We start from the raw sequence: 24,520 nt of genomic DNA, 5'->3' as shown, positions 1-24,520 counted from the left end.
TTGCGTAGATTTATAGGCGCAAATCGGGAGCAAATTGGATCTTTCCAGGATTCGTCGCATGAGACGACAAACTCGAGGCGCCAACCTTAAAACGGGTTCTACACTACAAACAAGTGTTTCTTTCAACGCATTACCAAGCGCCAGCCGCGATGAACAAATATTTAAGTGGTATCTATAACGTTTTTCTCTTCAGCGCAGTTTCTCTTAAATACTCGCGTATTACACGTATATTTTCTAAATTAAGAAGACGATAGCAAAACTGAAAAGAATTCAATGGGAAAGGAAAAAACACAAGGATCGAAAAGTACGAACCTACTCGAGCCTCCAAATTTCTTCACAGGCTACTCTAAACAGTAAACAATACTAACCAACATGTCTATCATGTCAAATGAAATATCGGAGATAAAAATTGAGCGTTCTACGACGCGTAAAATTGCGAATCACTGGTCAAGACCCGTTTCAACCTGGATACTTGATATTCGATAATAGAATCTACATTTCACAGATACTACTTATTGTATATTATGGTGTCCGTAATAATTTCTCTACGCTTCCGTGCCCTTGGAATGATAATAACTTTCTTATGAGGCTATTGTTCTATGCTATGAGAGTTAAGCTATAGTTACACGGTGAGAAAGGATTAATTGGATCAACGATAGTTACTTTGCCGCAACGAAGAAAATGTATCACTCGAGGCAGCTAAACGTTTGTTGCCGGAAAAAAATATTTTGTCGACCCAAGAAAAATTTCAATACCTCAAATAGAATATTTTTTTTGCCGCCCACAGAGATGCCGTTGTCGATCCAAACAATCTTTTCCCCCGGTGTAAAGAACCCGTTCACATCTTGGCCAATTTCGGTGGAGAGAATGACCGAGCCTTTTACCGCGTATCATCAAGAACTCTCTGCCGTGAAGTATCGATGATTGAGCGCTTGTGCGGCAGTCAAACGACTACGCTGGTTGAACTTGAGAATTTTTTGTATCAAGTCCAAACCAGGATCGGGTAGATCCGGAATTACAGATCTGAGAGGAACAGGTTGTCGGTGCGGAAACGCTGTCCAACCCAAAGAGACGTCCTCCGGCCATTCTTGCTGCGACGGTGTGCCAATCACTCTGCGGATAAATGAAAACTGCCGTCATGTAGTTGGATTGTGAGGACCAAAAATTTCTTCACATTACTCTTACTCGCTCAAATTAGCGTTAAACGGAAGCGAAGCAGGTCAACAAGTTTAGTATTATAAATCTTTCATAGCGTCGATTAATAAGGCATAGTCGGTCATTTTATGATTTGGAGTATTCGGAACGCTGTAAACTGTTTAGCGGTGGCCGCAGGTTTTCGGGACTAAATATTCGAGCTACATATCTTTCCTTCCACTTTTCTTCAAGCAAGACATGATTTATAGGCGATTAATTATCGTTACAATATCGTATAACACTAAGAAATGTTCTGACGTGCGGATGAACAAACACGAGTCGTAAAATTTACACCTGAGACATCAGAACAACCGTTCGCGATATACCTATGTATGTATACATATATCTATACCATTTATAACACCGTGCTATTTCGACGCAACTTACTGAAATATTCTGTCTAGCTGATCGCCTTCGCTCGTTCCTGGAAAAAGTGGTTCAAGTCTGCTGAGTTCGGCCAGGATGCACCCAACTGACCAAATGTCCACCGGAGTCGCGTACGCGCATCCCAAAAGTACTTCCGGCGACCGATACCACAGCGTTACGACCTGAAATCACCATAAAACACACTCCAACTACTCCGAATTTCGTTGAATACGCGAACAGTAGAAAATTGTTACAAAAGTTGTCAACTATATGAAACGTACAGTGAAGAAAAAGAAGATCGAACGGACGTGTAAGGGATATCGGCACAATTGCGGTAATCTCCGCTATAGTTGTAAGTAATTACCACGGAAGTGAGCCGCATTTCGAAGTCATAAATCTTGGCCAGACCAAAGTCAGCTATTTTGATTCTCCCTTGACTCGTGACGAGCAAATTCTGAGGCTTGAGGTCACGATGAACGATCCTGTGACTATGAAGGAAGTCGACGCCGAGGAGTATTTCCCTGGACATTTGCTTGATCTTGTTACCCGGAATACCGGGCGGAGGGCAGCATGCCATGAACGAGGCGAGATCTCGTTCGACGTGTTCGAATACGAGCCACAACGTTAAGCCTCGGTTCACCGTTTCCGATCGCTCGTCCTCTGTCGACAGGCCCTGACAGACATCCAAAAGTTTTACCTGAAACGAGTTGGAGCACATATACTGATACTGAATTGACATAGGTGTAACGAGTAAAGAAGGATGATGATAATTAGGAAGAGAAAAAGGAGCTAAGAGTTTAACGTGACAAAAAAAATGCTTACAATGTGCGGGTGCTCGAATTGGTCGAGCTGCTTGAGGGCGGCAATTTCCCGCAGCGTCGAGGTCGGTAGGCCATCGTCGGTGATCGGGACGCGGACCTTTTTCAGAGCGACAACCTGCCCGCTCGCGGGGTCCTTCGCCTTGTAGACGGTCCCGTAGGCCCCGTTCCCGATAAGGGACAATTCCTGGTAGTGGGTTGACTCTCCCATCAGCGATGCCTGCACCGTGAAAGCTCCGGCGATGCCGGGCTCCAGCTGCCCGGCGCTCGTCTCCCCGCTGCCCGATTTAGGCAAGAGAGACAAGGGTGGCAGAGGAACGACGATCACGTCTCCCTCCGCGTCCGTTATGCCCGAAGGGCCGGGAACTGGGGACGGAGCCGAGGGCCGTTCGTCTGGCTGGCCTCCCGCCTGATCGGCTCCTCGAGGCTCGGTGTGCTCGCTGCCGACGCTCGAAGTGACCGGCGGCGGGGTTGTTGTTCCCGGTTCCCCGAGTGATTTGGGTTCCACCGAGGATTCACCGGACTCTCCGTAGTCCCCGGAGGTCGTCCTGGGCTTCTTGGCTGGCGGCGGTGATGAAGCCGGGTCTGATCCGAGCTCGGAGCTCGGCCGCCGGGACCTCTCTGCCATCACGACATCCCCTCGGTTCTACCTGCGTCGAGATAGATCGAGCGTTACCGTATTGCTGAGACAATGGGGGTTCGCAGGCCGAAACCGTAGTCACAACTTCATTCGGTATATGACTTTGAACGGGAGGTGGCACGTAGACTCTTCAACTCCATTATACACTGCGTGGATTTGAAAGGGCCAAGGGACGCGGAGCCGCAGCAGCAGACAATGCGGAGAGTAACCACGGTTAAAGCCTCGCTACGTGAAACATTAGCGTCTGCTACTGTCAGCCCAAACGAAGGACATACGAGTTTCTACAACATATCCATGGGCCCCGGCATACTACGAGAGGTTCCCTCCACGCGGTTCTATTAGTTGTCCCGTTATATGTATATAAGTATAGCTATTCCTATACATATATGCGCGCACGCTGACGAGGCTGCAATGTTATATTATTGTTATCTCACCGCTTCTTCTTACCTTGTTTCTATTTTCCTGTGCAATATCGTGAATTAGATATGTATAATACACGCGGTCTATCATGTACACGCCACTTATCGGATCAAAGGTACATTACATGTATAGGTAATAATGCAGTCCGCTCTCTCATTAGGGCCGCTTCTCCGCTTCTCCGCTTTCGTACCAGGCTGCTGTCCCCTACTCCCGCCCGGCTCAAGTTTATCTTTGAAGCAGAGATCTCCAGAGTTCAATAGGTTCGCGCAGAAACTGCAATGGTTCTGTCATTTCTATTACCACATGAACAAACTTATTCCCATTTGAGCACACAATCTTTCATGTAAAACAATTACATGAATAATTGTGTATAAAAAAAAAAAAAAAAAAACTGATGTGTTAATACAATATTGACACACGAGTATTTTTCCAGGCTAAAATAAAATGAAATTGCAGTCTAACCGACGTAAACAATATATACGCGCGTGCATGAGAAGCTCGTCCTAATATGAGAGAGTAGCGATGTTTTCTTGACGCGACGCTCGTGCGAAGATACGTCGTGGGGGTCTTCCGATTCCTAGAAAATCGCTTCCCCTCTTGTACCTATACTGTTGCGGCCCTATTGAGAGAGAGTGCACCCTATAGTGGTTCGGAAGACTCGGTTTCTCCGGCCCTGTGACATCTGCATTGCCGCCATAACACCTGCCGGTAATTTAACTACCATGAGTTTTCATACACCCGAATACCCGTACTTCCTTACACTTTCAGAGCCATTGAAAACTCGCGCTGTACATGGCCCTACCAGGAAGTAACAGAATAAGTACAAACGTTTTTGAGATAATCCGCGTAATAGCTTCAGAGGTATATGTATATGTACAGTGTAAATTCATATTTATAACTTCTCACGCACGTGTGCCTGGTTTATCGAAACGAGAAACGTGATGAACAGAAAAATAAAATAAGTAGCATGAGTTAGGTTTGTGCATTACATTATATGGATAGAAAAACGGAACGCAGTAATTGCACTGTTTCGTATACTCAAGTTCCTAATGAACCTGTTCAGAAAATTATATTTCACATATGACCTGAGAATAATTCAACGGAAAGCAAACTGCACGTACAGGAAGAATGATTTGGTGTCAGTTGTTGAGTCAGAATGCCAAAAGTAAAAACGGCAGTGAGCGAACGGGTGCATGTATGTACAAGTAGTATCTATTTATTATATATCGAGTGCAAGTATATATATACATATATATATTAATCAGGCACGCATGCTTGCCTGTGGGATCAGATGCGGGAGATGTGCGCGCGCGAGAAAGAACGAGAGAGAGAGAGAGAGAGAGAGAGAGAGAGAGAAAGAGAGAGAGAGTGCCATGCAAGGATATCGAAAGAGAAACAATGGGTTATATTAACGTTCAGTTCAATTGAATACTAGGATTAGAATAGGTGGTACGAGCAAAAAGGAGGGAAAAATATAAACGAAAGGGGATGAACGCAATTCTCATTGTTGGTTTGGAAGATCGTAAAGGATATTCGTATAGAACGATGTGTACAGATACAGGATATGTATGTGTGTGTCGGGTGAGGTGCCAACTAGACGACGGTTTAATGAAAATAGTGGTAGAGATACGCGAGTGAAGAGCGCCACGTACCATATGCACGCACGCACGAACACACACACACACACACGCGCGCGCGCGCGCGCACGCACATATGCACAGGTAATACGTGTCGAAGCGGGCAGCTCGCCTCAGGAAAGTGGCGATCCTGCTGCAGCGATTAGTGCAGAACAAAAAGACAACTCGTACTCGAGCGATTTGAGGGGCCCGCTTCAAGGAATAATATTTCCTCTGTAATTATACATAGCCTTTGCATGCTCGTGATAGCGCAGTTACAGCGGCAGTCATACCGCAAATGGAACGTAATGAAAGTGCGTTCCAAGAAATAAGTCGAATGAATCTTACGTACTCCTCGTTACTGATCTATATATGCAACCGCGTATGCGTTTTCTTCTTTTTATTTTTCCTTCTTGGCTATACCCCGATAGGGTAAGTGCCAATACATTGTGTAGTGTCTATAAAATCATGAAGCAGCAATTGCGACCATAGCAAAACATTGCATGATTTTACCACTGTGCGACGCAGCTGCGGTTGAGAACCTCATTGACTAACAACAGCCGGCATTAATGTATACAGGCAACACGTACATGTAGGTATGTACAATACGCAACGGTGGGTAGTATAGGTAGTTTGCCTATTCGGTTGAGGCATTGACCAACCGTCTGCGGGATGACCGTTAAAGTGTTACAGTTGTAAAATTACGAGGATTCGAGGATTATAGGTATTTGTGATTTTTAATGCTAACAATAAGCTAAGGATACCAGCCGCGTCACTCTTAACGGCGGGTCACCATTCGGCCATATATTATACAATTGTTTTGGTTACAAATTTAATTCTCACCTTCGCTCCTTGTAACTTGTCCTGCGCCTTGTAAACAGAATACAGGCCTACCAAGCTATACCTGTGTGTGTGTGTGTGTGTGTGTGTGTGTGTGTGTGTGGATGGGAGGAAGAACCCATACCATCATCTTTGACGACTTTTACTGTATACACGTTGCAAAGGTAAATGGTAAAGAAATCAGAATGTAAAAGACGCAAAGAAAAAGTAAACAAAGTTCAAGTGAGGAGAAAGGAAATGTGACCGAACGCCAGAAAATCTTAATCGGGAGGAAATAATAAACTAAACGTTCTTATCACGGGCATTCAGTTTTTTTTTTCTCATCCCCGTTCGTGGCAAGTTGTACGAGCGGAGGAAAAAAGACCTGTACGCAGTGTACGCATACCACGCACAACTGTACTATTCGTTACTCAGTCTATCATTCGCTTTCAATTTAATTACTATTGCATATGAGGAGCAGGCTTGCTCCTCGACGTACTGATAGCGCGATTGAAAATAGGGGCGTGTCGTAGCAATATGGCGTAAGAAGAACGGGATAGCAGCTGATCGCTTTTGTCCATTTGGAAAAATATGAAGACAGAGAAAACTGCGCGAAAGTAACAACGAAGACGTAACGGCTGTACGGAGTTTTTTTTTTTGCTTGTTTTATTGTTAAAATTCATATAATTTAAGAAAAACAATCATCTGATCTGATACATCCCTCTTCTTAGTTTGAACTTTCAACACCAGTGGGCTGGTGGTAATTTTTTTATTCGGTCCCGATATTTCCACTCTTTTTCGACATGTTGTTGCAACCCTGCACTTCTGGCGACAAGAAATCCAGACTTTGTTTATAAACTATTAAATTTTTACCGGCGAGGGAGATTTTACTCTGAAAAGTTCAACCTAAGCTTCCGTGTCTTGTCTTGGGGCTTGATGTCGGACCAGCCCAATCAGAGCAAGAAACTGGCAGCAAAAGAACGTGTAAAATACGCTTTGAATTTATGATTGAATCGAGACTTGGCCTTTACGTTGACACTTCGCACCGCACTGTCGCACATATTTATACAAACTCTGTATTACGCTCAATTAGGAACACGAGGAAGGTATGTTATACAACTAAAGTCTGCGTAGATCTAACCAGCACGGGCACGTACTTAAGTAGCATTTTACAGTGGAATACAAAAAGATTTTTCTGTCAACGGCAAAACACAGACCAAGTGATTTATTCTACATAGTATTGGTTACCCAAACAGAGTAGATACAGTGTAGATATAGGTATTATTACATCATCGTGCGGTGCATTTCTTTCACCTGTAATTTGCATACTTTGGCAGTAACATTTTTCTTCATTACTCAACGTCCATTTTCGCGCTAGGGATATTTTCCTCGAGTTTTCATCGCCAAGTTTTCTTACACTAGAATGCTATGCGAATACTCTGAAAGCTAACGGCATGATTAAAGGCTCGCACGGTAGCGTCGCGGACCCCCTCGAATATCGGTAAACAGTAAAACCTATATCTCCAGAAGACTTTTGCAATTGCGCAGCGCTGATGTGGTGTTAGTTACATTCCAGCGAGAACCTTGATAGATTTATTCAGGTATAGGCATAGTGCATACGACCGTGTATTAATTAATACATGCACGTGCAAAGGTACACACGTGAGCATTTGTATTCGCAGTCGGAAGTGGGATAGGGCTGTTTCCAGGAATTGCGTATGTAATTCCACCTCCTCGACTATCAATTATCATACGTGGCTGTTCAGTCGGTTAAAAAATACATATACTAAACTAATCCACGTGTGATCGCGACTATAGTTATCACGTCCAAATCATCTAACAATAAGAGCGGAAGAACCTTGGCTATATGGTACAAGGATATGCAAGAGAAATTGGAATCCTTGCAGGTTTTTAAAATACGTACGTATAGTGTGTATTAAACGTGGTAAATGTGGCCGAGAGAATTTGTCATTACCGTCGAGCTTGGTGCAGGCGGTCGATACAAACAGAACAGATACATTGTAGTTAATCAATTTTAACGGTACAACGATAATTGCGTGACGTACAGAAATTTTTTTGTAACGTTTAACTCGATCGGTAACGCTTATGATTAACAATCTAGGCGATCTAGGCACGATGTATAATAATTGTTCATGCTAAACAGGAAACATGGAAGTTCCGTAGGTAAGATAAAAAAAAAATCCAAATGCCGAAATTCGTCCAGCATATCTGCAGTTAGCGTTATCTCTGGTCTTGCCACCTACCAGTTCTCAGAAGGAGCAGCTGTTTTTACCACTCCAGGTAAGAGGAAAAGTGTGGGAAAATATTTGAAGGAAACCGACGACCTGCGAAGGAGCGAGAAGTAAAATACAAGATCAGGAAAATGTTTAACAGGGTGCCATGGTCGATTACGACGTTGACGTACGTATTATATATCTCCAAATAGCAAAGCGCACATCTCTCGAACGCAAAAAGGGGCTTAACAGCCTCATTCTACACACAATTCTGAACAGAAATTTTCACTGCATAACTGCAATGCATTTTCATTTGACGTAGAAATTAAAAAAAAAAAAAAACGAATTCACCTTTGCGACTTCGTAGAATCCGTGCCATTTCTTTATTTCTACGGCAAATGAAAATGCATCGCAGTGTTTCTTTGTTCAGAATTATGTATAGAATAGGGCTGTCAAGTACTTTTTGCGTTGGAAGTACGTAAGCTTCGATATTTGGCGATATATCCGTCAACGTTGAAATCGACCAGGGCACCCCTTTAACAGACTTCGGTATGCGGTGCTTGGGTCAAACGCCGTTAGCGGGGAAATCCGTGCGGTGTGCGGGATATAACCGCGAAACGAACAATAATTGCACAACTACCGCAATTGTGATAATATTGCCGATTCCGAGAAAGTATGCGTGAAGTATAAAAAATGAGAAATTGGTAGAATCACGTTCGTAACGACACGAAGTACCAAGCCGTAATGTTTACACGAAACTATTTAGTATCGGTGATCGAGAATTGAAGTGGATATGTGCGCACGTGCGTATGTACTCGTATAAGATACGGGATACAGAGCTGGGTAGACACATTACAGGTTTACACACGTACCGTGTATATGGTCACAATGTGTAGCTGCCAGGCGTTTAGCTTCGGAACGTAATGTGTACACGCATACATTATATATATATATACTTCTTTTTCAAATAACGCTATTTACCCGAGACAAGTCCATCCGCAATTAAGTGCCCGCAGTTGCAGCCAAACCGTATTCATCCGACCCATTGCAATTACGCTGACTCGATGCGCGGACCTGACTCGAGGTAGTACGGAACCACCGTTTTGTTGCATTATCGCGCCCCGAACGGTAATAGCTGCGTTATTGAGTAATAATAATACGATGCCGGGTGGAGAGGTGTCCTGGGCATGTGTACAACGTGTGTACATACATATAATACACGTTCAGGTTATCGTCGAACTCCTCCGGCAACGAATAAACTTTTTTATCGTTATCTCCCGAACGGATTATCAATTCGTAAACGATAACTAGTTAAACGGTCGAGGTTCGAGGGTTCGTTCGTTTCATTTGAGAAGGCAAATACGTAGGTATAGGTGGGTATGGGTATGGGTATACGGCGTGTCCGTTGCAGGCGGCGCCGGTGACGCGCCGACTAGTTCTCACGGGCGGCGTGGTTCGAAGGAACGCGGCGCGACCCAACCCGAGGCTTATAGGCGACGCGACGCGACGCAGCGCGGAGCCAGGACGGAAGAACCACCTCGAGAACGTCCTCGTTCGGGACGATGCGAGTAGCGTAACGGCTGTCTACGCGAGAACACTGCGATGCAATGACCGACACCGTTCAGGATGAACCGTTTGGGCCGGCTGCGCAAGACGGTCACCGGGTGGTCGGCCGGCCCCGCAGTTATGCCCCCGATCTCACGGGGTCTTGTACGTACGTACGTGTGCATACCTACGCGTCCTCGTATTACGGAACGAGCGTACAGACCGTACGAATGAAGCGCGTTTCGTCTCCCCCGTCATCTGCTCCTTCTCCTCCTCCGCCTGCCCCTGTCGTCACCACGTGTCGACGCATTCACGGTATAGTAATAATATAACCAGTCTACTTACCTACGATAAGCCGGTGAATCCCCGCGAGCACGTGCGGCCGGAAACGAGAGGAGTACAAACGAAAGCCCGAGTGGCTGACTGCCCTAGCTAGACTGTCTCTTCGGTTCACAATCACCCACCACAGTATCACTCGAGTTTCGGTGTTGTCTCGCAGCAGTGGGATGCAGCCGGGGAGAGGTGAACCGCGGTAGATATCGCCGGGGAACAGGCGAGAGTTTCGTATCGCGGTTGAAAACTCCACGGGAGCACCGTACTTTCCGCACTGTGAATATACAACAGAGTTTTAAGGGAAATATTTTTAACGTCAGCTCCGAGCGAAGGTTTACCCGGTGACGAATCCCTTTCGTCCTCTCCTCTCTGCCACTGCCTCCTGAGGACACGGGGACGTACTGCGAGTAGCGGCGTAGCGTGGCTCACCCGACTTACCCGACAACAACCCGGGGTCTCGGACCGAAGCTAACAGAAGGCTGTAGGAAGGCGGAGGCTGAAAGCGAGCGGCAGGCCGAGTGTGCCTCAAACATGAATGGAATGCTTCTCGATGCACGCCAGTCCCAACTCCCAGGCAAGGAGGCGCTTTGCCCAGGAGTGCACTTTCTCGGGGCCCTTGAGGGTCCCTCTCGGGCGCTGTGCATGGAGGGGATCGGGAAACTACGCCGAGATATTTCTGTCGCCCAAGACTCAACCGACAACTAACAAGGTCACAGCCCTCTAAAAGACTTTGAACCGCTCGCTCATCAACCACATTGTGCCCTTACCTTCTCCCTCCTCTATCTCTCTCTCTCTCTCTCTCTCTCTCTCCCGCTTCCGGTCGCCCGTTTCATCTTCCTCTTCCACCTTTCAGAAGGATACGTATGTACGCGGTGTATCCAAGTAGCCTTAATTTCGCTATTTCATTTCCTACTTCCTCCGGTTCTTGCCCCGGTTTTGCCCGACATGCTTGACTCTGAAGCGATCATCCGGGAATGCAAACAAGTCGCTCGTCCCCGCGAATCACATTTTCGCGGGATCTTCGGATTCCTTGAGGTCTGTGAGCTCCGCGCGGACTTCTTACATCAGTTGTGGGTTTCGATGACCCGGGTCATTGCTCGCTAAATTTTTAGGTTCTACTTAGTCTGCACCAAGCAGCTGGGCATCGCCGCTTCAAGTTGGAAACTTCTGTTTGAATTTTAAAATGTAACCGAAAGCCACGGTTCAAGGGCGTAAATGATTGAGGTCAGCGCTATAGGGAAACGATGCTCTGTTCACCTGCGTATCGTCTTTTTTAAATACCTTCGCTTCAAACGCATATAAGCTAGAAGTAACATTTTTCGAACAAGTTTTACTCGCGGTAAGAATTTTTGGAGTTACGATAGCTCGGAGGTTCTTGAATAGGCGTAGAGACAGACGTATACTCCGCGAGGTTAATTATGCCACAGGACGACGTGTTTTCACCATCCAGTTGGTTGATGACTTTAAACTGTCACCGACAAAATCAACCTCGTTGAGTGTAAACGCGTGCTCGCTCTGCACGGAGCGGCGATAGGGGAATTCTATTACTGCGATCTGTTATCGCGCGTCCGTGTAATATAACACAGTAGCATTTTCTGTGGGAACATTTCCTGCGACGATATGCTTCGGTATACATACTGTGCGATATATGTATATCGTATATGTATAACATACCTATGTACTGCGGGGAGCTTTCGGAGATTAAAATTTTTTCCTCTTATGACAAGTACAGAATGCGACTTGATTCCACACGATGCAACACAGTAACTGTTTCAGAGAAGTTAGCCGAGCAGAAAAGACAAGTCGATGTATATCGGTTACATTGTGAGATCGAACTCGAAATGAAGTACAATTTTTCAAACTAGAAGGCAAAAGAAAAATGACTTGGTAACAATTTTTGCGTCGCGTATCTTACACAACGACTAGCCCTGGTACGTACAGTACGAGTAAATTCTTTACAGATGCCATGCGCGCTATACCTATCAGAATTGGCTCTAAGGGCGCTAGGTGTAGTAATTCATTATCTTATGTATACTTACGGCTAAATTTTAAAACCAGTATCTATTCGACCAAACCGTTCTCGTTCACATAAATGAACAATCATTTCGTCCCCTGTCTCTGTCTCTTTCTCTCCCACTTTCCCCCTAGTTTATAATAGTTAAAATTTTCTGTATGCAACTTCTTTGTTACATTCTACGTGATTGGCTGATGTCCAATATTTATCTTTTTCTAAATCGATTTTATTCGAAGTAATCTAATCTAACAATAGGGTGATTCATTGACACCACTGGTGCTCTCTACTGTCTGGTAATAATCTAGCTTTTGGTTCTTTTTCTAATTGCAGTTTCGAACGGGTATGTTATTATGGTTTAATGTCGTATATATTATATACGAGTACCTGGTTTTTCTGATTTTGTGATCTGATATTTATCAATTGTTTATTGTAATATCGACTCGTGCCTTTCTTTGTTCAATTTAAGTATATTCTCTTTGATAATACATATACCTTATATGTAATTGCTAGAGGTGATCCAATCTCACGGCTGACAAAAATCTATATCCATCTATCTATGCCTTTTGGGTCTGCGATACAATTTGAAACGTTTGAATTAAGACACGAAGTGATGCATGTAGACAGAATTAGGAAAAGAGCACATTTAGAGTGTTGATCGTGAAATGAGGTTGGACTGGGTCTCCGAATACTTCGAGTGCCGAAACCTGCCAAACTAGACTGAAGACAGGTTTTTGCTCGGGTTTTTGCTCTATTAGGTTTTTCTATTATTTGGTCAGAGAAATGCAAAATAGTGGAAAGCATGGAATGAATCGAAAATAGTTACACAAGAGATGGTATTAGACACGAGGGTGATGAAACAAAACCTTGCCGGTAAATTATCAGGTACCAATTATATCTTTTAACCGACACACGAATAATCAATTACGACAAGACCAGATCATTTCGGATCGAAAAAAGAAATTGATTGAATCGTGCCATTTTCAGACTCATCCATTGCCACATACTCAAATGTTCTCTATGTATATCCTATACCCCTGTACGAATCACTGCGATATTATATATATTTGTCATACTGAGAAAATGAACTTGGCTCCCGTATCGACTGGAATTATCAAAATTCCGACCCATAATAGTCTACTAGTTTTACTGTCTTTGCGGTTAGTAAAAACTTGTTTTATGACACAGAAAAATAGCCATGTCTCTAGTTTCATAAGCGAAAGCGCCTGTCTGACCGCGATCGGTAAGAAGGCTTTGGGAAATATCGATTGAGAGAATGTGGCGGCGCCACCTCCTGAAGTGATTGTCATCGTCACAACATAGCTGTGCTAGCTGTCAATCGGCTGGCGTGTGTTCTGTAACGCATAAGATAGGAAGAAAAGAAAAGAGAGATACCATAATTACCCGGCATGCTCGGCTCACTCGAGGCAGTTGAGTAGCGAGTGCGGTGGTTGGCTCTTGGCTTGTCAGCGTTAACAAATAGCGATGAACGCGATTCGTCACAGTGCAAATTACGAGTGAATTGCTGCTGCTGCTGCTGCAAAAATAGAAGAATAAAAAAAAAAACAACAACACAACATTGGACAAATTAATGGTGTGTGGAATATTCACTTGGAATAATGTAAACATTCGGTACAATTAGGCAATCGGGCATATTAATCAGTTAACCAGATGCGAATCAGCTAAACGTGATCGAAGGCTCGTTCTCACATGGTAAGATCGTCCTACCGAACAATGGCAAATCTTTTGCGTAGCGTGGATATCACACTTCGAACTCCCTCTGCGTACGGATGTAGGTACATACATAAAATACGTGCATGCATACGCATAAACCGACACATATACGCGGATTGCATACACATGTATGCACCCATGCATGTGTGAATCTGACGTTTCGTTTTCTAAAGCTGAAGGGATCGGCGCGGAGACGGTCAGCTGATAACATATTGGTATTTATAATTATTGACAAATAGCTCGTCGCGGGCGCGTTCAAAATATTACGATCTGTCAACGATAACCTAAATCCTCGGGCCGCTCTGCGTTCCATTAACAAATGTGTCCTTGCGCGAGTCGGCGGGCTTAAGACGACGTTCGCGTGCCGCGACCTGTCCTTTGCCGTCTACGTCGACTTTGTTTATCAGGTGGCGTACCGTTGTTCTTTCACTCTCGTGCTTTGTTACAAGATTTTAGCAGTATTTATCCGTCTATATGTACGACTCTTCTTAACTGCGCATCAGAAACAGGTATATTCATAGCAGAATGCCCCCCCCCCCCACTTACCCCCTCCAACCAAACAACAATATATTTGGACAATACCTCAATCTGATGATAGCGTTTGCACCACGGAGTTCACGTCTTAACATCTTTGAAGATACCTTGAACCCAATCCTTTTCAACGAAAAATAAGAAAAAAAGATAGTAATTGTACTTTTTTAAGAACTATTTGTTTTTCGTTAGCTTTGTTTCATCGTCGAATCGCTGGATTAAATGGATTATCTTTCTGTTGGCTGGTATTTTAGTAAATATGTACTGAAAAACCGACCGAAGTATTTCATGACATGACTATTTGCACGCCTCAGTGACTTTGCTGAAGTCTACAACAGACACATTAAACACACCAGATGTTAAGCGTTCAGGATTTTCGATTGTGTTTCCAATAACTTTAGTCTTTATCATACAATTGCTAGAGTTTTTGTAAATTATTATATTGCGTCATTATCCATAACGAAAACGCTCACACGCGAAATGAACTACGCTGGCGGTAGCTGTTGCTCAGTAAAGATTGCAGATGCGTGTGAATAGACATGCCCTTAATTACAATGCAGGACTACTATTTGACTATGGAAGGGAATGAGTCCGAATTACAATCAAGAGTCGGAGTGTATAAATATGGTATTTTAGGCAGGGGACCAAGTTTCTTTACTTCCACTAGCTGCATTTTTTCCATTTCCAAACAATCAATATTTCAAACAACTAATATTCAACTTGTACGATCGACAGTAATCATGTGCAGACCTTAATGAAACACGTGTATGACATACGAAATTGAAATAAATGTCTATTTTATAATCATAATTTAGTACCGCATTATTTTTCAAGGCTCACATTCGGTGTGTTTCTTCGTGGTGAAAATGACACCCGAATTTTCCTGGACACGTACTCATTAGAGAACCGCAGTGATGATTAATGTCTGTGATATGCTCATGGAGTAAAATAGGTGAATATCTCGAATTAGATGAAACTGTTTGCGCACTGAACTTTTGCCAGAATGCCTCGCTGTTGCCTTAGCCACAGAGTTCAATTATGGCTTGCCATATTAACGATATGCGTCGCATATGCTGGTGCCGATATCCTAGTGTTTTCAACGACAGCTAAGCATCAGATAACTGAATTTCGTGATGCTCCGGCAAGATTTGGTGGCCTCATACCGGTAGAAGGAATAAAGGTAATATCGCAGTATATAATATTGAGAATATACAAATATTCGATTTTCCTATATCACTCCTTCACTCACAATATTTTCAAACTTGCTTTATCTTATCAAACATAGCATAGAGAGAAAGATATTAGCAGTAAAAAGAAAAAGTAAAAACAAGAAAACAATAATCTCTGATATGTCAGGGTTCAAAGTTTTCTCTGTATTTGCAGTTTGAGACACGATGAGTATTTTCCATAAAGGATTAAGAATCTGTGACAACTTTTCACCTTTAAAGTGCCATTTCGTTTTGAAATCGCACTTGCCGTCGCTATTCTTTGCATGACGTATAGTTGATGCTGTTTTGAATGTCGACTGTCGGTATATGTACCGATAACATTGGAAAAGTGAAGAGAAATATAAGTTTCTAAAACCATTAACTGTGGTAAATGATGTATTCGAAAGTGGTTACATTGTATTCAAAACTCTAATCAAAATTCAATCAACTCGGATTTAACCAACACTTTGTTATCGTTCAGCAATAAATATTATTCATTCTTTTTTCAAATCTCATTCTTGTTTCTGCATTATTTTCAATGCGTTTGGATCAGTATGTTGACGTGGAATTTGCAAGTGTGATACCAAAAGTTATGACTAGGCATATACTGTAGGTCATTAATTGCAAACATTTTTTTCTTCATCATCAGGGAATGGTTGTGTATGCAGACCCGCCAACAGCCTGCAATCCAATTGCCGAGCCACCAAATATTCCAAATTATGATGGAAAGTGGATTGTATTGATAGCCCGTTATAATTGTACCTTTGAAGAAAAAATCCGTATGGCACAAGCTGCTAATTATGATGCAGCGATCATACACAACATAGGTAGCAACGAAATTGGTAAGTATATTCAACTATTAACTCTGATCATAGGGTACGACGTGGTACCGGTGCTGTGCAATGTTTCATTTATTTCTGAATCTTGACACCAAAGCTAACCTTGAGTTTGATGTGAGTGAGATTGTTTGATATTTCAGAACAGATGTCAGCGAAAAATCCAAGCGGCATTGGGATTCCCTCTGTATTTGTTGGCGAGGATACCGGCGCTTATCTTCGAAGCGAATATCTGTACGATCAGTACTTCATCCTGATTAATGATGATTTACCTTTTAACATCAACACCCGCCTTTTGCTACCCTTTGCCATTGTCGTCGGAATATGTTTTCTAGTCATGGTCATATTTATGGTAAGACATTTTTACTACAACTCTTTCAATTACTGTGCGTACTTTCGATAGCTGATCACAGTTGGATTGAATAAGCGCTGTGAATAATAGATTAGAAATGAATTAGATTTCATTGATAGTACCATTGGGTTATCGATCAGAAGCAATAAATAGTCAATATGTCGCTTGAGTGGCTGAAGCTGTTGCAAAACTTTTGCCAATGATTGTGCAGGTAATTAAATGCATCAAGGACAGAAGACGGCAACGCAGGCACAGGCTACCTAATTCAAGCTTGAAGAAAATCCCCACCCACAAGTATACTAAGGGAGATCCGTACGAGACGTGTGCCATTTGTTTGGAAGATTATGCCGAAGGTGAAAAACTGAGGGTCTTACCATGCGCCCACGGTGAGATGGATATGAAAAGTCAAAACTAATTTCTATGACTAGCAGCGTGTACCAAGCTTATCACTGCTACGCTGACCTCTATTTTTCTCGTTCCCTTGGACAGCTTATCACACGAAATGCATAGATCCGTGGCTGACGAAAAATAGACGCGTCTGTCCAGTTTGCAAGCGTAAGGTATTTGCGACGGATGAACGCGTCACCGACAGTGAAAGTGACACGGACGTCGATGATTCTACACCACTGATCCGCGACGGGCATCAAGGTATTAGTCAACCTACATGCTGATTAGTTTCAATCTACAAGCAGGAATGCTGTAATTAGCAAAATTAGCAATGCAATGAGTAATTCACAGTTTTGGAAAGAAATCATCGTAAATCTTATACATAGGTACGCAAGGTGGCACCTTTACGCCACAACGGGATAATCCTTTTACAAGAGCCTCCCGAAATCTGAACAGGAGTGGGTCGAATAGTTCGAACAGCAGTTTGAACTCTGAGAGGCAGTTGGTCAGTGCTGACGACGGAGAGAACGGTAACAATGGTGAATCTTCCAGAAGTAAACTGTTTGTGGTCTCGGACAGCCATAGTATAAATGGTAACACTCGAATTCAGTAGTATTATTAAATTAGCGGTGATTATTATGATTTAAAAAAAAATTCTTTTTTTTTTTTCGAAACGTACTCTTATTTTGAACTCACTTCACAGGCGAACCACCGGAGCTCGAACGATCGGCAAGCAGTACGAAGCCCCACACAGTAAATTTAGACACTCAAGATGTCCATCCCGTCATACAAATTGTGCCTGTGAGAAATCCCAGAATTTTAGTTAACCCAGTCGCACCGAATTCGGGCCATCCGATAATGGTACCGACAAATCCATTGCCCATACCGACAATTCTTTCGGAGGAGCATGAGAGGAATGATTACCATGCGTAGTTATTAATTATTGTTTCGATTAAAGGTAAGGCAAAAAAAAAGAAAAGAATAGAAAAAGAGGTAAGCAAATAAAATATAACTATATAATGAATAAATAAACTGGAGTTCCTTGGAATATTTCGATTTTGGTCATTTTGTATAAAGTTTTTCTTCAAATTCTTCCGGTTTCAATATAACATATTGATGTTAAACCTTGGCTGCGAACAATCACTTGGGGTTTTCTGGTACTTTTTAAGTCAGTGGAAAATAGAAGGAATATTAAAATTTGGTAGGTATTTTCTAATAGGGTTCAAGAACGTTGACGATTCTTTGCAGGGCAGAGCTGTCCTGTCTTTCTAGAGATGTAAACACAAAGGCTCAGTTTAAAGTCTGGGGAATCTTATAGTTCTCAATAATTTTTCATCAACTATGTCTTGCCTGATTTTTGGCAGTCCAAACGTTCACGCCAAATAGTTTTTCTCGTCTACGTATCTGCGTCATTGCAATATTTTTCGCTGATCCAAAAATGGATTTTGAACGTTTCAATTCATCAGTTCTTACCTGTGGATTAATATATAATTAGTCTGTGTATTTTCCGATCGATAGTTTCGTCTATTTGAAACGAAATAAATGGAATAGAATGCAAAAGACATGCTATTGAGTACTCTAGCCGTTCCATTAATTTTTAATATCTTTCTAACACAGAGCCTAGGATATTTTGTATGAAAATTTTCTAACCCGGGAACTGTATCGTTTATGTTGAAAGTTATTTGTGAAAATTAATTTTAAAGTGACCCATCATCACTGTCTCAGAACTTAGAGTACCGTGAAATACTAAAGAACAATCTGCGAAGACCAAGGATAAGACATATGAATTTTGCTTCCAACGCAAGACATAGAATTGCAAAATAAAAGTACAAGCACAATGCGAATAACGTCAAGCTCGCAAAAGTTGTCTCGGTTGAATGAACTTGCGCTGCAGCTAGGGCCTGTTAGTAAGAAATCATGCGTAATTAGTAGTTACGAAACAATGAACATTGATTAATATATTTCACGAAGCGAACGAGGGCGCAGTGGGGCGCACAGAGGATTGACGAAGGTTACTTCCGATGGTTGTCTTTTTTTTTTTCATGCATCATCTGCTTATCGTTAGTTTCTCTTCAAACGGACCTTGGCGTATAATGAAGGAGTACTTTGAAAGTGTGCATCAAACGTGCGCAGTCTTACTTGGCATGGAATGGTTCGGCTTTATTTTATTTTAATTGTGTGTTATTGGTTGTATTGCATCAGTGCAACAGTCATTGGGTTTATATCGATCGCTAGTTTGGAAAATTAAAATGGAAGAGGTAGGGTGAAAAAGGCTGTAAATAGCCAGTACAGTTTGAGAGCCTTTGAGACGATTATTTTGTGTAATTTAAAAGTTAATTTTAACTCAATTATCAAGTTATTATTAAAACGCAATTGCACTCTTATTGCTGTTGTTACTGTTTTTCAATTAATTTATATTATTATTATTATTATTGTCATTATTATTATCAATTTTATTAGTAATAATATCACTCTTACCACTATTGCTACCACTGCTACTATTAATAGTATGAGAACTTTCTCTACAGGTCAACATGATTTGCTGAAATATATACCTATATTAAGGGTGGTTTTGATATGGTAATTCTCGAATTTTGTCGCTCGTATGGGCTGAGATACTTCAAAAAAGATTTTTAAAAATACAACTGAAATCCCAGGCTTCATTCTCAATTCTAAATTCTGCCTTAAAACCTTCGAATTCTCCTACCTGAGCAACAGGATTTTTGGCACTTGGCGACTAATTTCAGTTTATCGTCGATGTGTTGTATCAAAAAATGTAAAACTTGATGAAATTTTCATTACTCAGCGTAGATGTTCAATTCGAATTTTGTAGATTTCAGGGCCATGAAAATTGGCCGCAGAATGCTGAAAATCCTGTATTATTCAAATGGGTAAATTCGAAAGGCTCGAGGCATTAGTTCCGATTAGGATTGAAACATACGCCTAGGGGTTCAGCCAAATCAAAAAAAAATTCATTGGAGATATTTCTATTCATGGGGGCAACAAAAATTGATAATTACTTTATTCACGACCACCCCAATATGTATATTAACCCTTCTACTAAAGCTGCACTAGGTTAATAATTTTCAATATGTTCATATCAGTTTATAATTACGTAATCGCGGTATTACATATAATACTGAACGTTTCATTAAAACGCTGTTCGTCGTTATGGAGTAGTAGCACTTGCTTGTCACGGCCACTGTCGGTCACGTTGCACCACGCGAAATTTCCCCCGATTTGTTTCATGTTATTGTTGGTGTTGTAAGAAAAGTAACGGTCGCTTAAATAAACATCAGTATCGCATTGCGGTGCGGAGTGTCGGTGGTCGGGTAGGGACAACATTTAGATTTGTCGTATGCGTTATATAGTGAGATTATTATAGGTATATTGGCATGAATGTTAGTTGAGAAAAGCATATTCCTCAATTACCTACTAGAAAACCGGGTAAACGCGATGATGAACATCATATGGGATCTAAACATTTATCAACGTATTGCCGGTTCGAATGATCGATGTCATCTTCGGACAGAGCGACTGGAGGGTATAATACTAACAGTAGTCTAAATTGTAGGTGGATACTAGGGGGCTGTTCGGTATTTCGATGATTTGTCTGAAAAATATCATGGTATCAGCATTGAAACTCTGACAAACATCCGAATCACGGGTGCATCACACCGAAAATCACACCGAAATATCTAACAAGACGATAATATTTCCGTTCGTAAAATTGATTGAACTCTACGTGGATATCCTTGTTGGCATATGCCCAGATTATTACCCTCATTTTGATATTTCGATTTTCATTAGTTGTATCAGAATTGGGATTTTTTTGCCTTGTATCCGTTTTTAACTGTAACAACGGTAAATGCGGTACGCCGAATGATACAATTGGAAACTTCTTGCTCAAACTCGTCATCAAATTTTCGGCAGGTAACTGAGAGCTATGTTAGTATATGCGTGCACATGTGTGTGAAGGCGGCGTAACTGCACCGGGATCCAGGGTTCCGGCTCCTGGAAAGACTCGGTAGTCCCAACGTGCTGAAAACCGGGGCGGAATCGAAAGGAGAGCGCAACGTCACTTGCGTTTACCAGCCAAGTGGCTGCACGTGATGATACAATGCTGCTCCAGCCCGACCCAACTCCAACCCTCCCTTTAAACTAAACTCTAATACTCCGGCTGCAACACTCACCACGTCTCGCTCTAGTTTACCCCGTGACTTCGCAAGACGTTGACTTATATTGCCTGTCGGCGAAAAATTGCCGAGCAGCGTCACGTCCATGGGCGTCGTTATAACAATCTGTATCACTACATGAGCGTTATTTATTGTTTTCGAACATCCATATAAGTATACAGTTCGTTGCAAGTGCGGTATAAAGGATAAAAATATATCATTACCGTTTTCATATGACGCAGTTTACGTAGTCGCTTCAAGCCCCCAACTATGTTCTACCGATCTGTCTTCAATCACCATCGAAGGCAGGCATCGTTCTCTTATTGCAAAGAACTTCGGATTTACAAATATATCAGTTATCCAAAACTTTCTTTTACTCGCAGGACGATATAATTTGTCGTCCTTCTAATCTCAGACAAACCGACATACTTAGTTTTAGTCCTACTAATTGTAAGATATAGACCCGTGCCTATTCCCGAATTCTACGCTTGAACAGCCACTTTTAATTCTTGTAGAGAAACCGAGATGAATGCCAACCGATTCAAGGCAACCGATGTCGTCTGCATTTCATCTGCAAAGCAGACTACAGGGGCGGACTTGAATCTGTCAGAATCCACTTCGCTTTGTATACCTCTGGGTGGTTTGCTAATAATTGCTAACGTACTGTATACATTTGTATAATTAGGGTGATCGAACTATGAGTACCGCGGATGTACAGAAAAGTTATCGATGAGAAATTAAATTTCCAAAATTCGAAAAATCTGTAACTTGAAATGAATAATTATACCTAATGTGAAAAATAGTAGAACAATCACATTTCTACAACGCGATTGCAATTTTACTAAATAGCAACAAGACCGTCATCAATAAAACACGGTGAGGTATTCTTTCCGTCTAACAAACCAAACCCAGTGCTTTCAGTCAGGGATCCAATCGTGAACTTGTGTATATACACACATTACACATCTTCCGCTATATGCGTAGGTCACACAGCGTCGCAAGTGCTTGAAGAATATAGCGACTTCTCCCGAGGTGTATAAGCTGTGGACTATTAATACTTGTAGGGTGAAACCGCGTCAGACAAGGGATGTGTACCCGAATTCATAAAACTTATTGTTAGTTACCCAAAGCTCTAGAGTGAGAAAATTCGTGAATCCTGGTCATCTCCGACGGAGAATTCTCCCCGTAAGGTCACCTCTGATTGCGCGGTTTTTTTTCTGGACCCGTCGAAATTCCAAGCAAGTGTCGTTGCACGATCGCTCGACACCAATGTCATGAGCGTCGGCAGTGGTCGGTAGGCATCGGACGTCGTCCCGCCCAGACGGGCTACACGGCGGTGTCGGGGGGTGTCGGGGGTATCAGCGTCGTCGTCGACGCCGCGTGACTCGACTGCCACCGCAGTCGGTCGGGAATAATCGATTGGAGAAAATTTCCCTCGGGTGGCGCGTTGACTGCGCGCGCGTCACCCAGCGATCTTCCTTGCGGTTCGCGCCTAGGGCGTGCGAGGGGCGACGTTGGGTGGCAGAGAAGGGGGCTTCCGCGAGACGACGCCACCGTCGTCATCCCTTGTCCAGCGGACGGGTTTGAAATGGTTCACCTTTCGCGAGCGATTCTGCAGCCAACTTCACACGTATGACACGCGATAACCGGAGGGTCGGGTATTCGCCTGACGTTACCACCGCGGCGCGGCGTGGGGACGCGACGAAGGAACGATCCTGTTCGGAGGGGGCGGTAGGGGCACGGAAAAGCCGAAGTATCTCCGTCGGACAATTCTCACTGGACACGCAACGCTGGGCCTTAATATTGGGTCATAAAATTGGCGGTCCGAGGATCGGTTGTACCGATACAGGGACACCGAGGTCCTCCTTCCCGTAATCTCACGTAAAAACGGATGGAGAGGCTACAGCGGTTTGACGGAGCATTCGGCGCGCGCATTGCCGCCAAACGATTCGAGTCTCGATCGAGTAGGAATCCATAATGCGCGTCGTGTAGTTGCGGAGGGCTGAGGAGGGGTGTGGCGCGGCAGGGGGGTGGGGGCAGGCGCAGAAGGGATTGGCGAGGGGTAGGTCGAGGAACGGTAGGTCGCCGCGGCGGGGGGTTTGCGGGGGCAGTGGGTGCTGTGTCGGGTTACCCGGGCGGGGAGCGGCAAAAGTAAGATGGCGGACTTCCCGACGCCAGACTACTGACGGTTAAAAAGGGACGAGATAGAGGATACCCGCGTATCTCGGGTGATCGCGCGTCTTTGGTGCCTAGCGCGTCGATCGGTCGCGCGCGTTCCTTACGAGACGTAACGCGGGGGATTCTGTCCGTTCGGCCCTTTCTTATCGTGAGCGTGGAATAAGACCAGCTTCTCCTGGCTTCTCACTGCTCCCCGTACTGCTATACGTCTAGGACTATCCCTCTGTGGCCAAGTGTTTAGCCGTTGATCGAACCTGTGCGTGGGTGCGTGATTTCCAGTATTCGTAATTCCCTGTGCCCGTGCCTCGTACGCAGTGTTAACATACCTATATAATTCTTTTCGTTTCTAGCGACCAGCTTAGCTCCATCCCCCAACGCACGAACGGACGAATCAGTGACATTGATACAAGTGTCCCGATTTATCGTTATTTTGTGTTTTCCCGTTCACCGCCCCTTTCGTGGAAACATTTACACTTACTATACGTCCACGGTTCTACGCGACGCGTATACAAATCTTACTTCACCGCTGTAAGCGTCAGCGAAATTGTCGTAATACTCGTACAGCCGTGCTATTATTTCTACCGTCTCCGTCGTTATTCATATCATCGTTATCACAATCATCGTCCTGGATACCGCGGTCGTATAATTTGTAGGTTCGTTGCCGAGTTTTGGGGTGCTCCGTGTACGGAAATAAGTGGGCGCTGATCTTCTGCACCGGAGGCGATCGGTAATTCGTTACGAATTTTTCGGGGTGTGCGGAACGTATTATACCTACTTGTACAATTCTTGTCGGAAATAACGACTCTCGGGATTGTAAAGTGTGTGTGCGCGAATATATTGTGCAGTGAGTGAAACAAGTGTTTCAGCCGCGTCCTGATACAGGGATAAAACTCGTACGCCGAGGGCGTTGCTCTGCTTCTTCCGGGTACATATACGGTGCGACACTGTGAATAGGAAATTGCGATTCCCTGAAGAACGGGTATAAATTCGAGACTCTCCGCAAATTAATTATGTTATATATGTATATAGAACGATGCGCGGAAAGTGATGCAGCGTCGTGAAACGCGAGCGCGGAGGGAAAAATCGAGTGCTGTGGATTTCTCCCGAGTTTTTCATCGAGATA

General features: G+C 43.4%; 2 protein-coding genes across 11 annotated transcripts; one reads left to right on the top strand and one right to left on the bottom strand.

Annotated features, from left to right (window-relative positions):
* Nucleotides 1-4: 4 nt before the first annotated feature.
* On the bottom strand, nt 5-13,524 carry LOC124177490 (cyclin-dependent kinase 4-like). Of its 3 annotated transcripts, none has more exons than XM_046559891.1 (5): nt 13,401-13,524; nt 2,383-3,028; nt 1,925-2,257; nt 1,582-1,742; nt 5-1,113 (listed from the first exon to the last, which is right to left on the bottom strand). In XM_046559891.1, the coding sequence occupies exons 2-5, from the start codon at nt 3,004-3,006 to the stop codon at nt 894-896; spliced, it is 1,338 nt and encodes a 445-aa protein (XP_046415847.1). In that variant the 5' UTR covers nt 3,007-3,028; nt 13,401-13,524; the 3' UTR covers nt 5-893. The 3 variants fall into 3 exon arrangements, with proteins under 3 accessions (XP_046415847.1, XP_046415846.1, XP_046415848.1); XM_046559890.1 differs by lacking the exon at nt 13,401-13,524 and adding an exon at nt 9,998-10,096; XM_046559892.1 differs by lacking the exon at nt 13,401-13,524 and adding an exon at nt 9,089-9,195.
* On the top strand, nt 13,456-22,106 carry LOC124177489 (E3 ubiquitin-protein ligase RNF13-like). 8 transcript variants are annotated; one of them, XM_046559887.1, is made up of 9 exons: nt 13,456-13,709; nt 15,096-15,441; nt 16,119-16,311; nt 16,449-16,657; nt 16,860-17,043; nt 17,147-17,305; nt 17,431-17,637; nt 17,748-18,002; nt 21,735-22,106. In XM_046559887.1, the coding sequence occupies exons 2-8, from the start codon at nt 15,265-15,267 to the stop codon at nt 17,975-17,977; spliced, it is 1,359 nt and encodes a 452-aa protein (XP_046415843.1). In that variant the 5' UTR covers nt 13,456-13,709; nt 15,096-15,264; the 3' UTR covers nt 17,978-18,002; nt 21,735-22,106. The 8 variants fall into 8 exon arrangements, with proteins under 8 accessions (XP_046415843.1, XP_046415837.1, XP_046415838.1 ...); XM_046559881.1 differs by lacking the exon at nt 21,735-22,106 and having other exon boundaries at nt 17,748-18,091; XM_046559882.1 differs by lacking the exon at nt 21,735-22,106 and having other exon boundaries at nt 13,464-13,590; nt 17,748-18,091.
* The last annotated feature ends 2,414 nt before the right edge of the window (nt 22,107-24,520 follow it).

This window comes from Neodiprion fabricii, chromosome 3 (assembly GCF_021155785.1).
Source record: "Neodiprion fabricii isolate iyNeoFabr1 chromosome 3, iyNeoFabr1.1, whole genome shotgun sequence".
Taxonomy (NCBI): Eukaryota; Metazoa; Arthropoda; class Insecta; order Hymenoptera; family Diprionidae; genus Neodiprion; species Neodiprion fabricii.
This window is presented reverse-complemented; position numbering and strand designations above follow the sequence as displayed.